Below are 14699 nucleotides of genomic sequence, written 5' to 3' on the forward strand. Positions count from 1 at the left end.
TTGTCGCGGTCATGGGGGGTGTAGTTTTTCAAAAGGATGGTTCGCATAAGAGGAACTGAGCGCTCTCAAATTCGAACTACACGTCCCAGAGTATTTTTAACCGACCCACCTCTTCACTCCCTGTTCCCTCCCTCGGCCGACCCTGTTTTGTTGTTTGGCTAAAGATGGCGTTAGCGGCTAACCCACTCGATTGCAGTTTGTTTCACAAAAATTATTCGGCCAGTGGTAACAAAACATTGATAAAATAGAGATTTAATTCGTCATTTTGTGTGTAAAAAATATATTACACCGAGAAAATACACGTCCACTTGGTCGATTAACGTTTGCTTGGCCTTCTTACGATGTAGGCCAGTTTTAAAGGGAGCGGACCGAAGCCGTCGGAACTCCATATCCCGTCGGGGAGTGCGGCGTCAGGCGGTAACACTTTCCTTTTTCATGCTGGTATCTGTAGTTCTTACCACACAAGTCGCTTTTTTCCGGAAACTTTAAAGACAATGAACTAAACCAAGAGTTGAGATATCTAAGTGGAAAGGACATGGTATATAATTTCTCTGTGTTTTACTGGAAACGTCCAGTGATGCCTCGCGGCGCCTATGATATTTGTTTTAATTGAGGAGGACAAATTAAAAATAAGTACACCTGTTACCTGGAAATCCGGGGGGCCATGGCTGCATCACCTGCAGAATGTGACAGAAAAAACCCGAGAACACCCTCCAGGGAAGGACAACCATCACCAGAGTCTTCTTTGACCTGGTGCTTGACTCACATCTCCAAATCTGGATCGGGGTCTGAGCGTCAGGGACAGTCAGGCTCAGGCGGTGCCAGAGAAACGGACAAGAAGTCCAAAGTCTCCCAGTGGCGAGCGCTTGTTGCTATTAGGACGCAGCACATCAAGGGCGGCAAGGCTGGCATTGCCAGATTCAGAGGTCAGGGTGGTCTCCGGCACCTGTTGGATCTGATTAAACACCCAGAGTGCTCGAGGAAAACTCTGGATCTGGCTCTTAGCATCCTCGGCAACTGCTGCACTGAGCTGGAGACACGAATAGAGGTGAGACAAGAAATAATAGATGAGTTTGTTTATTAAAGTCACTAACTTTTAAAATCTTTTCCTACTTTCCTACAATATCAGGTGCGTAAACTTGATGGGATAAATATTGTAGGTAAGTGGTGATTTATTGTTATACTATATATTATACTTTTTAAATTTAAGCAATCTTTATCATAACTTATATCTGAAAAATGCCTATTGTAGTGGACATCCTTAAGAAAAATGTGGCACTGGAGACAGTCCTGAACCGAGCAGCCCGCGCTTTAGGGAACTTGGCCATGGATCCAGAAAGCTCTGCACTCATCCACTCTGCCGGTATGTCTGACCTGCTTCTGTGTGTCACATCCACCTTTGTAGCTGACAGCATTTAAAATGAGCTTGAAAGCTTCCAAATGGGCTTTTTTAGTTGTAGATGTATTAATATAATAATAATAATAATAATAACAATAACAGTAATAATAAGTGCTTTAACAGACAGCCAAAAGCAGAGTGCTCAAAGGGCAGATTTAAAGTCGATCATTAAGGTCAAACAGGGGAAAGAAGACAATAAACAAAAAAACTGAAAGCTGATAACCAGACAGTACAAAGATATCGCATGTAATGCCATCACATAAAAGCAAGTCTATCAAAATGTGTTTTCTTTGACCTGTGAATCTATATAATTTCTCCTCTGATTATTAATCGTTCTTATTATCACACAGGTGGTGTTCCTCTTCTCCTTCTCTGCGTGTCTCTTTCATCTGCACCGTCCTCCCCCACAGCTGCTCCACCCAAAGATGCCTGTCCCAAACTTGAGTGTGCTCAGTCTGCTACTCGAGCCCTTCTCTACCTCTGTGATACGCCCTCTAATCGCCTTTCATTGCTCACCCAAGGGACCCTATCTGCGCTCACCCCTCTTATTGCACCAGAGTATCCCCAGGGGTTGAGGCGAGCAGCTCTCAGGACTCTCCATGAGCTCACCCGGGGCTGTGGTGTTGAATGTGCCAGGGAGGTGTCTCGTTCCGGGGTCCTCGCTCAGCTGGGTGTCATGGTGACAGGAGAGTCTGGTAAACCCTTTGAAGAGTTGGCACTGAAAACATTAGCCAATATGTGCTCTCAGGGTTGCCTACGGCCTCTCGTGGGGTCACTGGGAGTCATCCAGAAGTTCACAGAGGAGGTTAAAAGGGACCCACTGAAGTCAGGAGTCTTCCTCAAGGCTCTGTGCTTGTGCTGCAAAGAGGCCGTGAACCGGGCCAAGGTGAAAGAGAGCGGCGGACTGGAGGTACTGATTGGCTTTTTGTCGGCTCATCAGAGTCATCCTCTTTCCCGGCTCGCTCTTATGGCCTGTGTAGACTTTGTTTTTGATGAATCTGCCATGGAGCAGCTGCAGGAGTTGGGGCTGGTTCCTCTTCTTGTTGCACGGCTAGTTGAGCTCACCAGAGGAGAGGAGCCATTGACTGAGAAGATGGACGTGAGCCTCTCCTCAAGTACGTCTCCCACCGAGCTCCTGTCTTCATCATGTTTTGATTCCTTTGATTTTCCTCCTCCCGAGGGACACAAAAAGGAAGAATCTGGTAGGGAGCAGGGCTCATCCAGCTTTTTAAGTCTCAGGTAAGGAAAAAGGAAATTTCTTTTTTAAAATTTAGTTTTCCCAATGCACTTTTTTTTTTCTGTTTTATATTGTTTACATGCATTTTCATTCCTTTCTCCAGGTCCTGGTTGGTGTCTGAGGGTTTGATAGCTTCTGAAGGGGACCTTCTAGATTCTTCTAATGTTGATGGAGAATGGGGGAGTCTTCAGATCCCGCCATCTTCATCACCTCAAACCCCTTCCTCAAACCCGTATTCTAGTTCCTCTCTTAAAAACTCTTCTTCACCCAACCCGGCTATTTCTTCTGCTTCTAAAAAAGCACCTCACTCTTCGCCTTTGTCTTCATCATCATCAAAAGTCACCGATCTGCCTCCCTCCAATGCGCTCTCACCACAAACCCAGCCTAGTTCCTCCACCATCTCCTCTCCCACTAAAACAAGCCAAACCCCCGTTTCTCCATCCAAGTTTTCATCCCCACTCAGACGCAGGCCGCGGGCTCAATCAACAACGTCTTTGACTAAAGTCACGCTTGAGACTCCTCCATCTGTGCCTCGCGCATCAGCTTTCCATCACCCTTACCACCCCGAACCCTGGACGCCAGAGTCACCCATCCTGCTGCTGCTGTCGCGCTTCTCCCACGCCACCGATCCAAGTGCTGCTCTGGTCAGCTCAGGCGTCATGTCCGGCTTGCTCTTTTACCTTACCCAGCGTGAGGATCCCAGCAGCAGGTGCTTCCGCATGCTTTGCCGGCTGAGCTGCAACCCGAACTGTTTGCAGTCGCTTGTCCGAACGGGTTCTGTAGCGCTCATTCGCCACCATCTCTGCCAGAGAGAAGAAGGATTTGAAGGAGGAGACAGGCAGACGGACAGAGTGAAAGCCAAAGTTAAACAGCTTGGTGAGATGATCATGTTAAAATAAGTGAAACCTTATACAAGATTTAAATAATGCACACATAAGTAATTAAATATGCGCACAGAGTAGAGGTGCAGTGTTAGTCTTTTACATTTAAAATCGGCTTATTTTGCTTTATTGGAATCATTTTTATTTGAACTGAGAAAGCCAGGCTACAAGTGAAATGACTCCTAACAAGTAACCCTGAACTTTACACCGATACACTGAAAATTCAACTAATTCAATTGGTCACATTTGGTTAACTACAAGGACGATATTGATTCGCTGTTGATCAGAATTTATTTCAGGAACCGTCTTTTGTTCGATCAAATATAATATCTGGTCTTTTTGTTTTTTTTATGTAAGACTAAAGAGTTTATAATTGTGTGTTGACTTTGCAGGTGTGGCCCTTCTGAATAACCTGCGTGTCCAGTGTGAGTCTGGATTTGGCTCTGGGGTTCTTGCACATGTGATGCTGTCTGGCTCTGACTCAGATAAGCTGAACTGTGCACTGTCTCTGCCATTAATCAGCAGGTAAGTATTGGATGTGTACTGATAATGTATTCGTAAAAAAATACTAAATGTATAACAGTAGGGCTGCAACAATTTATTGAGTATTTTGAAAAATTCAGTTATAAAAAATTCTCGGCACACATTCTTTGCTTCGACACTTCGTTTAAGGCACGGCTCTGTAGCGGAACATTATCACCATGGAAACGCGAGCGCTTCTCCCAGATTTGCGACTTAAAAAACAGACCTGCAATACAAACTTATTTAGGAGCAGCATGTAAAAAATCATCCCGCGAAGAGCAAAGAGGTGGAGTCATTACGAGACGGTGAGCTCAGGTTGATTGAAAGAAAACGTGTTTCTCGTGTCCATAACAGCAGGCTGTGCTTGTAATCACCATTAACACCTTTACTGGGAAAAAGCTAGCACGAGTTCTTCATCAAACCAACTCATCAACGAACTGTGATATGAAGAAAAACAATCTTTGTAGCTGCTCCATTCACCGCCATTTGTTTTACACAGAGAAAAATCTGCAGCAAGCCTCCAGAAGTTGTATTAAAATATGCAGATGAACTGGTAACTTAGTCTAATACCAGACTGGTTAGATTATACAGCTGGCTGACGGCTGACGGCAGCTGTCCTATTTTACATGGATGCGAACAGGGGTGAGTCTAAACGGGGGCATGGTGTGCACTAGACCAGCAGTCTCCAACTTTTTTTGTGCCACGGACCGGTTTATGCCCGACAATATTTTCACGGACCGGCCTTTAAGGTGTCGCGGATAAATACAACAAAATAAAACTAGTACCGGTACTGAAAAAAATAAAATTTATTCATAACACACGTGAAAAGACCAAGGAAAACCGAGTAAACGATAAAAACGATAACAAAATAACGCTGAAAACCGATAAAAACCCTGAAAACTATACATTTCACACTTGAGCCTCAACTCTTGCGGCCCGGTACCAAACGATTCACGGACCGGTACCGGTCCGAGGCCCGGGGGTTGGGGACCGCTGCACTAGACCATTTATTTCAAAGCTTATGTTACATTTTTCAGATTCAAAGTGAAATAATCTAAAATACTGTCTCAATTAAATTGCGTTAATATTTAAAAATATACAAATGAAAGCTTTTTTTCACAAGCCAAAAAAAAGTACATGGGCCAGTAAAACTCTGAGCCACTGACCCGAGGGATCTTAGGTTGGACGGTGAATGTTAATGTTCATTATCTACACCATCATAACCTCTTGTGTTCAGCAACACAAAGTGGTTTGCATCAATGCACGGGGCAAACTTCTGAATATTCACTACATTTTCCTTTTTCCTTACAGACGCAAACTCAGTCATTCACTTGCACACTTTAACACATAAAAACACACGTAGAAAAACTCATAAAGCCTTCCAAGAAGACAGTAAAGATTCATGTTTTATGCCTTAGTTTAGATTGCATATTCATCTTATTTTATTTGACTATACTTGAGAGTATTTTTTAAAATATATTTTTGCATTTAAGACAATTTTTAAAATTTAAAACGTAAATAAAAAGGGTTTGTTTTGTTGACGGATAAAACAAAAGACAGCGAACATAATGAGCAGTTCATTTAAAAAAAAAAAACAAACTGTATTTTTTTCTTATTACTCATTAATAAGACAAAAATATTTCTTATCAGACTACTCGATTAATCGATAGAATAATTGATAAATTAATCAATTAGTAAAATAATCGATAGCTGCAGCCCCACATAACAGTAATCTGTGATGAATTTTGAAGTAGACCAAATATAGTGGATTCTATTCTACTACTTGCATTATATTTCTGAAATATGGAAATCTTCTATCTGAAACGAGCTGTTGAGGTTCTTCGACCTTTACACCAAATATCCTCAGACTGCAGGCTTGAACAGCAGCCAGGCGGGGCTTCTGTTCTCTTACCTGCGTGCCTGAAACAACTATATTAGAAACTGCCACATCTTATAGATCAGATAATAAAGAAAAGCCTGAAAATAAGCTTTTAAAGCACACTGTAGTGTTAGGTTTTTGTCTCAGGGATTACTTGTACATATGCTGACCTTATTATTTGAAACAATTTCCTTCTTGAATAGGAGTATCCATCATTGTAACAGTGTGTACATGAGAGGGAACAAAGAAGGTCAGAATAGATAATAAACACTCACTATTAATGTTTTTACCTTTTCTTTTTCTCGTACAGCAACAAGTCACTGCTGAAGAAACTTCTTCTGGACAGCGGCGGGCTGCTCTTGGCCCTGCAGCCCCTCAGCTGTGACGACGACGATGGTGCGGACGAAGACCACCCTGCTGAATGTGAAAGGCTGCTTTCTGACTTTTTGAACTCTCCACATTCAGGTGTGACCTCACATCTCCACTCGCTGTACTTCTCTCTCCTGATTGGATGCCTGTCCGCTCTCACAGGTACCATTAAAACCGAGCTTGACAAAAAACATTCATTTCCATTTATAAGACAGTCGATCAGTAGCCTTGGCCATTTTTCTCCGCCTCCCTCTAAAAAAGCTCGGCTGGCAGACTCGTGCCCTTACAGCATCTCGAACTTTGATCTGCTCTTGCTGCTGGATGATGGGACCCAGGTCCCAGCCTGCAGGGAGGCTGTAGCTGGGGTTGAGGGCACAGGTGGGGTCGGCTCTGAGTATTTCAGGGCCCTGTTGAGAGGTGGATTTGGAGAAGCTCAGGGCAATTCAAAAGAAGCTATCCCCATTAAAGATGTCAGCAGAGGTGCATTATTACCCGTGCTACATTATCTGCATGGATGTCGCTTTACTAAGGGCGAAGAAACGATTAAGGAAAGGGAGGAAGGAAGGAAGAGCGGGCAGTGTCAGATTTTGGACAAATTGGTGCTCGATGGTCTAAAGCTCTATGAAAGTGAGACAGAAGAGCGCTCGGCAGGAAACGTGGATTTCCAGAAAACTCCGTTATGTGAGATGATGATTGGAACTTGCAGGTTTTTGGTGAGTGAGCTACAGAGAGACTTAGAGGACCTGTGTGTGTCGTTTCTCCTGTCCTGCTGTCCGAAAGCTGCTAATCGGACTACAACGGAGGCCAACGCTGAAAAGGATGCATCCAAAATGGACCACGAGTGCCCCGAGTCTGCTGAGGAAAGCCTGGCCAATCGAACGTCAGAGCTAGAGCTGACAGGATTTAAGATGCAAGCTGAAAAAACAAAGAAACCAAATTCCCTGCAACAGACAGACGGTAAGAAAACAGTGGACAAATCAGTCAGTTCGGAAGAGCTGACTTTAAGACCAAAGAGCTTGATTAAAGGTTCAGAGCAGCTTCCTAAATCTGCGGCTCAGGGCTCTCGCTCCTCGGAAACATTTGCTGAAGGTGGTGTTCTGGCTGCTCTGCTGCCCCAGGTGTACTGGTTTTCCCAGCGGTACAGCTACCCAGCACTGGGCCGGGCTTGCCTGTCCTTGCTGCTGGGCTGTCAGGACTGTCCTCGGCCCTTCCTGTCCTCCTCCATTGCCGGGGACTGCCTTCGCAGACTGGCCAGAGAAGCTGACTGTGCAGAGACTCTCAAACAAGATCTGTTAAGTTTGGTCTCCGTAGCTTTGACCTGAGCAAGGATCGAAATACTGATCGATCGCATATTTTAAAGGGGCACAGCGTGAGTTTAAGTGTCTAGAGTTTCCATTGTCATATGTTTAGTAAGCACATGGATTATGTGGTTTACAGCAGCATGGTTACCTTAAAAATACGCTGCTCCAGCACTCACAGAAGGAACTGCTGATTTATGTTGATTTATTTTGATCATTTTGAAGAATACATTTCTGTTTAGCTTGGATGTAAATGTAGCACGTCCCAGCATGATATACATCTACTATAATTTACTGTTGTTTTTTTTTAACCGGGGAAACGTTAAAGCAGATGTCTGTCATGCATTTGATAAAAATAGCTAAAATTATGAGGGTTGGAGATGAAGTGGAATAGCAGATAAGCAACGTATATACATTTCAAATGGCTCATAAATTTATGCCAGTAAATATATTGGTGGAACATCACTTTGTTCTCAGTTTTTTCTTGTGGGAGGGTGCGCGTAGACAAAAAAGGGAAAACCTAAAGCCTTGAAAGTTAATTGAGTTATGGTTAACTTGGATAACTAGCAGTAGAGAAAGTCAAGCTCTCCAGATGACTCTGGTGTTTTCAGGGTTTCTGCTAGTGCATTACAAAGTTTCTGGGGTTAAAGTTTTTTTTTATGGGTAAAAGCAGGCAAGTACCTGACCAGCTTCTCTCTTTTTTTTTTTTTTTTTGACTGCACGTAACAGTTCATCATCATCATCATCAACTTTATTTATAAAGCACTTTAAAAACAACCACAGCTGACACAAAGTGCTGTACATTTGAACTGTAAAATAAAATTACATAAGATATAAGTAAAAACCAAATAAAATAAGAGTGAAATCATTAAATAACTACTTCAATTAAAAGAGAAACTAAGTCTCGCTGAGGTTAAAAGCCAAGGAATAAAAGTGGGTTTTAAGACGTGATTTAAAAGTGGACAGTGAAGGGGCCTCTCTAACGTGCACGGGCAAATTATTCCATAATTTTGGAGCCACAATAGAGAAGGCCCTGTCCCCTCTGAGCTTCCTCCTGGATCTCGGTACCTCCAGGAGCAGCTGGTCAGCTGACCTGAGAGACCGACAGGGTATGTGGGGATGAAGAAGCTCAGAGAGGTAAGGCGGGGCAAGACTATGAAGGCATTTAAAAACAAACATAAGAAGTTTAAAATTAACTCTAAAAGACACAGGCAGCCAGTGCAGAGAGGCTAGCACGGGGGTTATATGCTCTCTTTTTCGAGTTCCTGTTAGGAGTCGTGCAGCCGCAACAAGAGGATTCAATGCTCTCACATAGATATAGGTATACAGTACTTTCTTTTCATGTTTGAAGAGGGTGATTAACCTCCCACTGTCTTTGTTTCCTTCCAGTCCAACATTTTTTCCCCCTGAAAAATCATTCTGGTTTCTACTAATCAAATTATCTACCTGGCAACGCTGGGCTAGCTACCACACTGAATTATACAAAAGTTTGTAAATGGGTAGTGCAATTTTTTGTCAGTGGAGTGGGAATCTGAGGACCTGCAGGCAATCAGGATATTTGGTTCTGACCAAAAGTTCTCATTATTCAGAATCATATACATTATATTAATTGATCATAACCATTAATTCATGAATTGTAGATCAGCTGGAGGAGATTTTATTTCTACTGCTGGATAGCTTTATCAATAAGCTAACATAAAATAATTTCTAGTTTAAAATCTCCCCAAGTAAGCTTTAAAATTGATGTCTGTGAAGGTTCTCAGTCATCCAGGTCATCGTAGTCAAAGGAGCTTGCAAAGAAAAGCGTCTGGACTTCTTTAAGTTACTTGAAGACGTTTCACCTCTCATCCGAGAAGCTTCTTCAATTCTAAGGTCAAATGGTGGAGAGTCCCAGATATAAACCTAGTGGGAGTTTCCCCCCACAGAGGGACAAAGGACCCCCTGATGATCCTCTAATCGCCTGAGCCAAGGTGTGGAACTGGGTGTGGGTCCCAATCAGCCAGGGTTTCGGGTGAGTTCATTGTGAAACCTGGCCCCACCTTATCATGCGAATTCCTGAGGTCAGATGGCCCAGGATGTGAGTGGGCGTTAAGGCGTCTGGGAAGGGATCTCAAAACTGGATTATAGATGGCAGAGAGTTGGTGTCGTAAACCACCGCCTCTGTTCAAAGATGGTCGCTCACAGTGGACATAGATGGCTTCTTTCACTCCTCTTTAAAATTGATGCTATTTTGCATTTATAATATAATGTAGTAGAAAGCTGTGTAACGGAGGAATAAAAAACAAATACATTAAAATTGTACTAGAGTAAATGCATTAGGTTAGGTGGTGGTGTTGGGCATCGTAACATCGCTCCAGTCCAATGGAGGTCCAGCCATACGTGCATTTCAGAGGCAGCCCTGCTGTTACATTTATCACTACAGTATAATTGTGCAGTGCTGCAGACAGAACAGCTGGAGAGAGGAGGGTGACACCGGAGAGTTAACCCACCTCAATTAGGCTAGTGAATGTCAAGTTAGCCTAACTGTTGTGACCAGGCTCACGGAAACTCAGCATTCTGTGTCTTTAAAAATTGGTCATGCATAAAAGTTTTCAGTCGGGGAAACGGTTGCCAAAAATTTTATGTGTGCTTGAGTTGGCGTGAAGCAACGTGCCAGTGCAGTCGTCTGGATAGTTCGTGGAAAACAATGCACCTTTATGACACGGTGGAATCTGCCACCGAGTCAGGTCACTTATGATACTTGATGCTACTTATTGTTTAACAATAGGAAAAAACTGATGTATGATAGAATAATAGTTTTATATTTAAAGCCTGATATATGTTGGATTTTAATCTTTCTAAATTTGGAACCCCTCAATGAAAAACTCAGTGCAATCTGCAATCACATCGGTCTAAAATGTAAATACACTTTCATCACAGCACCACACACACACAGACACATATTTTGAGTATTGATTAAATTAAAATGAGCACTTCTCCAATTTAAAAAATGAACTGGCACTCATGGTAATACAGCACAAAGTGGTTTTATTCCTGCCTGTCTACTTGGCCCCTCAGCCGTTTTAATTAAACCAAGTAGACTGCAGACCGGAGTTTGAAGCATGCAGCAGGATAGAGCCGAGAAACTGAGCCGATCCTCTCAGTGATGGGAGCTCTCGTAGCCGTCAGGCAGAGGGTTGGTGTGCGGGTTGTGGAACAGACTGTGGTTTCCATCTCCCCAGGGAAATCTCTGGAAGGGGACATATAGTATTTTGGAGAAAATGATATTGAAAGAGTGAGCATTTATAGTTATAAATGGTTGTTAATACATTAACCAGAGACTCACCTTGGTGCGGATACGCAGGTGAGGATATGGCACAAATTCGTGCTGTTCATGTGAGTGCGCCTGGGCCTTCATGTAAGCATTGGCTATGCAGACACTAACCCCAGGAAAGGCCAAGACGATGGTCAGTATCTTCCAGGTCTTTGCTGTCCGAAACAACAGAAACACACAAGTGAAGCACTTGTTAAAGCACGAGGAAGAAATCACAGGACCTGCCTCACTATTGGTCAGTTTGTGATTATTTGCCAGAGCAAGGATAGCTGCCGGCTCTGCAGACATTTCAGTTAATGTTCAACTAAAAAGTAAATGTGCTTTATTTTTAATCTCTAATGGGGAGGCTTAAAATTTGGAGGCTTTGAACCATTATGGTATTTAGTTATAAAGGACAGGCTGACCTCCTCCTTCACTGCCTGAATGTGACGCAGCAGCAAGCACCCGGCGAGCGGCTAAGGCGGCCGACATCTGAACAGGTGGAATGAGAGAAAACAAAGTTTAATAGCAGCTGTAGATATAAATAATGCGCTTTTTACACCAGCGTGCACGTAGAAACAGACAGAATGTGACTATTGGAATTTTATGTGCAATATAAAAAGTAAAATGAAGCAACATTTAATTATTTTAATTTTAAGAAGAAATTAAAGATCAGCTGAAAAGATAAGGTTGTTTAAACCACGTTTCTCATGTGCTTTAGTACCAAACAAAGTAGCTACAAAGCAGGTTTGAGCAAAGGCCTACCACTGCTGGTGTATGTCCAGACTTTTGACAGCCCCTTTTCAGTTAAAATACAGTAAAATCTGGTAAAAACTTACTTTTCCTCAGGTAGATGGTGCTCAGTATTCGTTATTGTCCTCTTATTTTTATATCAAACCAGTTCTTTCTCCGCCCCGTTTGTCCTTCAGTCTGTCCTAAGCTGAACTCTTTGTCAGACTCCTCCCCATTTCAGCCTGACACCGGGCCAAGAAACATTTATATTTGGTCAAGTGCAAAGGCGGGCTGATATACATGACGAAGGGGATAGGAAGGAGGTGCTGCAGAGCACATTCAGCCTGCATGAGAAAGGGTTTTTAGATATAAACAGTGTGTTTGCTTTCATATGTAGTTTCATTCGGAGCATAGCGGTGAAAGTGAGAGACACTGGTTCATCTGTGGGTCGAAGGTTCAAAGTAGTCTGGAGTTTATTTACACTTAGCATTATATTCACATCCTCATTCTCCACAGAGATGAACACTGAAGTGAAATACAGTTGTGGTCAGCAGTTTACATACATCGTGCACATGCATGCACTGGTGATTTTGGGGGTTTTAATGATGAGTTGACATCTGCAGACATCTTTAAAAACAGGACTCGGGTGCACACATTTTAATTTATCTGTGTATTTACAGTGCTGTGAAAAAGTATTTGCCCCTTTCCTGATTTCTTTTAAAAAGTGGTTTTAAAAGGATGATTTAATCTTTTAAAAGAAGAAAGACATCCAAACCTGCCCCTAAACCTAATAACTGGTTGTGTCACTGGTGCAAGCATGAACTGCAATCAAATGTTTGGGTTTTCTAACATGAACGGTGTGTTTAAGGTCATGCAAAAGCATCTCAATCAGTCTGGACTTTGACTAGGCCACTCCAATTTTTTAATTTTTTTAAAGCCACGCTTTCTTCAAATCTCTGTCCTACATTCTCCTTCAGAATTTTCTGGTAAAGAGCAGAATTCATGGTTCCAGCAATTACAGCAGACGTCCAGGTCCTAAAACGGCAAAGCAGCCCGAGACGATCACGCTGCACGACCATGTTTGAGTGTTGGTCTGAAGTTCTTTTTAAGAACCTCGCGATAAGTTCAGTTCTTTTTGGTCAGCAGTGGTTTTCTACTTGGAAATCTCCATTATTGCCCTTCCTATTATTGAATCCTGAACTTTAACAGGTGAGGCTTTAGGCAAGTGAGGCTTGCAGCTCCTTAGATGATACCCGGATTATCTTAGTCTAATATAAATTTTAATATTAAACATCTAAACAAATGCGCAAAAACGAAGAAATCAGATTCAGAAGGGAGGCAAATAAATTCCTGTGGTACTGTAGATGCTACTGTTGTCAAGCCATGAACACTCGTCTTAATGCATGGAAAGTCTAGCATCCTGAGACTCTGAGCATTAGAAACAGGAGATTAGTGGAGGATTAGCTAGCGTCAGAGTCACAGTCCAGGATAAAAACACAAAACATCCAGGAGTACATCAAGAAGATGGCAGATGAGCTTCTCCAAGAGTGCCTCAGGCAGCAGTGATGATGAATAAGAGAAGGTCCTGTCATGTAAGACCAAGCATGCATGGGATGTACCATCAACAGACAGGAAGGAAATTCTGCCAGTGGTTAGAAAAGGCCTGCTTAATGTGCAGAGAGGCTCTGAGCATGGCAGCACAAGAACAGGCTCTAAGCACCAGATCCACAGAGGCAGGACTAAGAAGATGAGGGAGCTTTTATTTACTTATGTAATTCTAGTCTTTTGGTGTCATTATATTGGTACCTCAGACTGAGGTGTGCATCTTTTTCGAGGAAGCAGCAGAAATATCATCCTAAATCCAAATGTACGCACACCAGGTCATAGATGCAGTTTAATTTAGGCTCTAATCTACTTGTAAAACCCTTCATTAATGTGTTAGGTCTTAATTGACTCGTCAGAACTTAAGCATTAAAGGTCAAGAATTGTCATTAGGAGTTGCTGATGAAACTTCCAGAGCTTAATAAATCCTCAGAGTCTTCAAATCTTGCCATAACAAAGGACGACCATTGAGTTGAGGCTCAGATTGAGGATCTGTTAATGAAGCTAATTAATGCCTTCAAAAGCAGGCTATAAAAAGACGTTAAGGTGCTTTCACTCTGTAATTTCCGGCCGTCCAGAATGTCATTAAGAAATGCAGTCAAAGACGAACTGTGGAAGTCAAGACAAGATCTTAATGATGACGAGAACTTTGAGATAAAACTGCACGTTTGCTGAAAAGAAAAGCAAAAGCCCCAAACTGCTGCAAGCCTGGTGTAGCATCTCACGTGAGTGGTGGCACACGTTTCCACTCATGATTACAGTGGGTCCATGTGAGAAAGTCAGTAATAGAAAACCTTACCTGTGACATCATGACAAAGGTCAGCTCTAGTCCTCAAGTAAACTTCTTGATGAGTGGATAAATAACGTTTAAATCAAAGCTCCTGGCCACAGTTAGAAGCATTTGATGAAAAAGCTGCGAGATGTTTGGCAGTCAGTGCACAGAAAAAGAGCAGACTGTCCAGCAGATGGGGTAGTGCTGCTGTGAAAAGCAAACTGTCCTTAAACGCTCCTTTAGGCCTCCTGTGCTGTTGCTCTGTGATGTTATACACTTTCATTTCTGCACTGAACTCTACTTCCTCCCTCTGAAAGTTCAGCAGTTTCATTAGAGTTCATTAGACTGCTGCAAGTTTTGTCATATGTATCGATTTTGGTTGATTTACTGCACACAGCTTGGATGCCGAATGGTGTTAACGGAGTCTGTTTTACACCTGTGTCGGGTCATAAATCGTATTTTTTAAAAACTTTTTTAACATTAAAAATATCTCCATAAAAAGGTAGTGTCTCCACTTTGAGTTCTCCCCTCTATGAGTGTTAATTTGCGATTTTCACGCTCAGTAATGGCTTTGTCGTCTCTGTTTGGACGGCTTCAGGCTGCAGAGCAAACAGCAGCGAGAGCCAGCGGTGATGTCAGCCAGACATGCAAGCATCCTGTCTGAACGTCTAGCACTTGTGTTATTTTGGGCAGAGGTTAGGCGCCATCTCACTGCA

General features: G+C 42.7%; 2 protein-coding genes across 2 annotated transcripts; one reads left to right on the forward strand and one right to left on the reverse strand.

Moving 5' to 3' along the window:
• Nucleotides 1-148: 148 nt before the first annotated feature.
• armc5 (armadillo repeat containing 5) lies at nt 149-8107 on the forward strand. Its single transcript, XM_006803039.2, has 7 exons — nt 149-1048; nt 1130-1160; nt 1253-1363; nt 1750-2638; nt 2740-3512; nt 3910-4042; nt 6229-8107. Exons 1-7 carry the CDS (start codon nt 665-667, stop codon nt 7607-7609), a joined length of 3702 nt encoding a protein of 1233 aa, XP_006803102.2. The 5' UTR covers nt 149-664; the 3' UTR covers nt 7610-8107.
• A 2488-nt stretch (nt 8108-10595) lies between these two features.
• cox6a2 (cytochrome c oxidase subunit 6A2) lies at nt 10596-11862 on the reverse strand. The gene is made up of 4 exons (XM_006810503.3): nt 11717-11862; nt 11303-11369; nt 10911-11053; nt 10596-10814 (listed from the first exon to the last, which is right to left on the reverse strand). The coding sequence occupies exons 2-4, from the start codon at nt 11367-11369 to the stop codon at nt 10725-10727; spliced, it is 300 nt and encodes a 99-aa protein (XP_006810566.1). The 5' UTR covers nt 11717-11862; the 3' UTR covers nt 10596-10724.
• Nucleotides 11863-14699: the final 2837 nt, after the last annotated feature.

Source organism: Neolamprologus brichardi, chromosome 4, assembly GCF_056152115.1.
Source record: "Neolamprologus brichardi isolate AB-2024 chromosome 4, ASM5615211v1, whole genome shotgun sequence".
Classification (NCBI taxonomy): Eukaryota; Metazoa; Chordata; class Actinopteri; order Cichliformes; family Cichlidae; genus Neolamprologus; species Neolamprologus brichardi.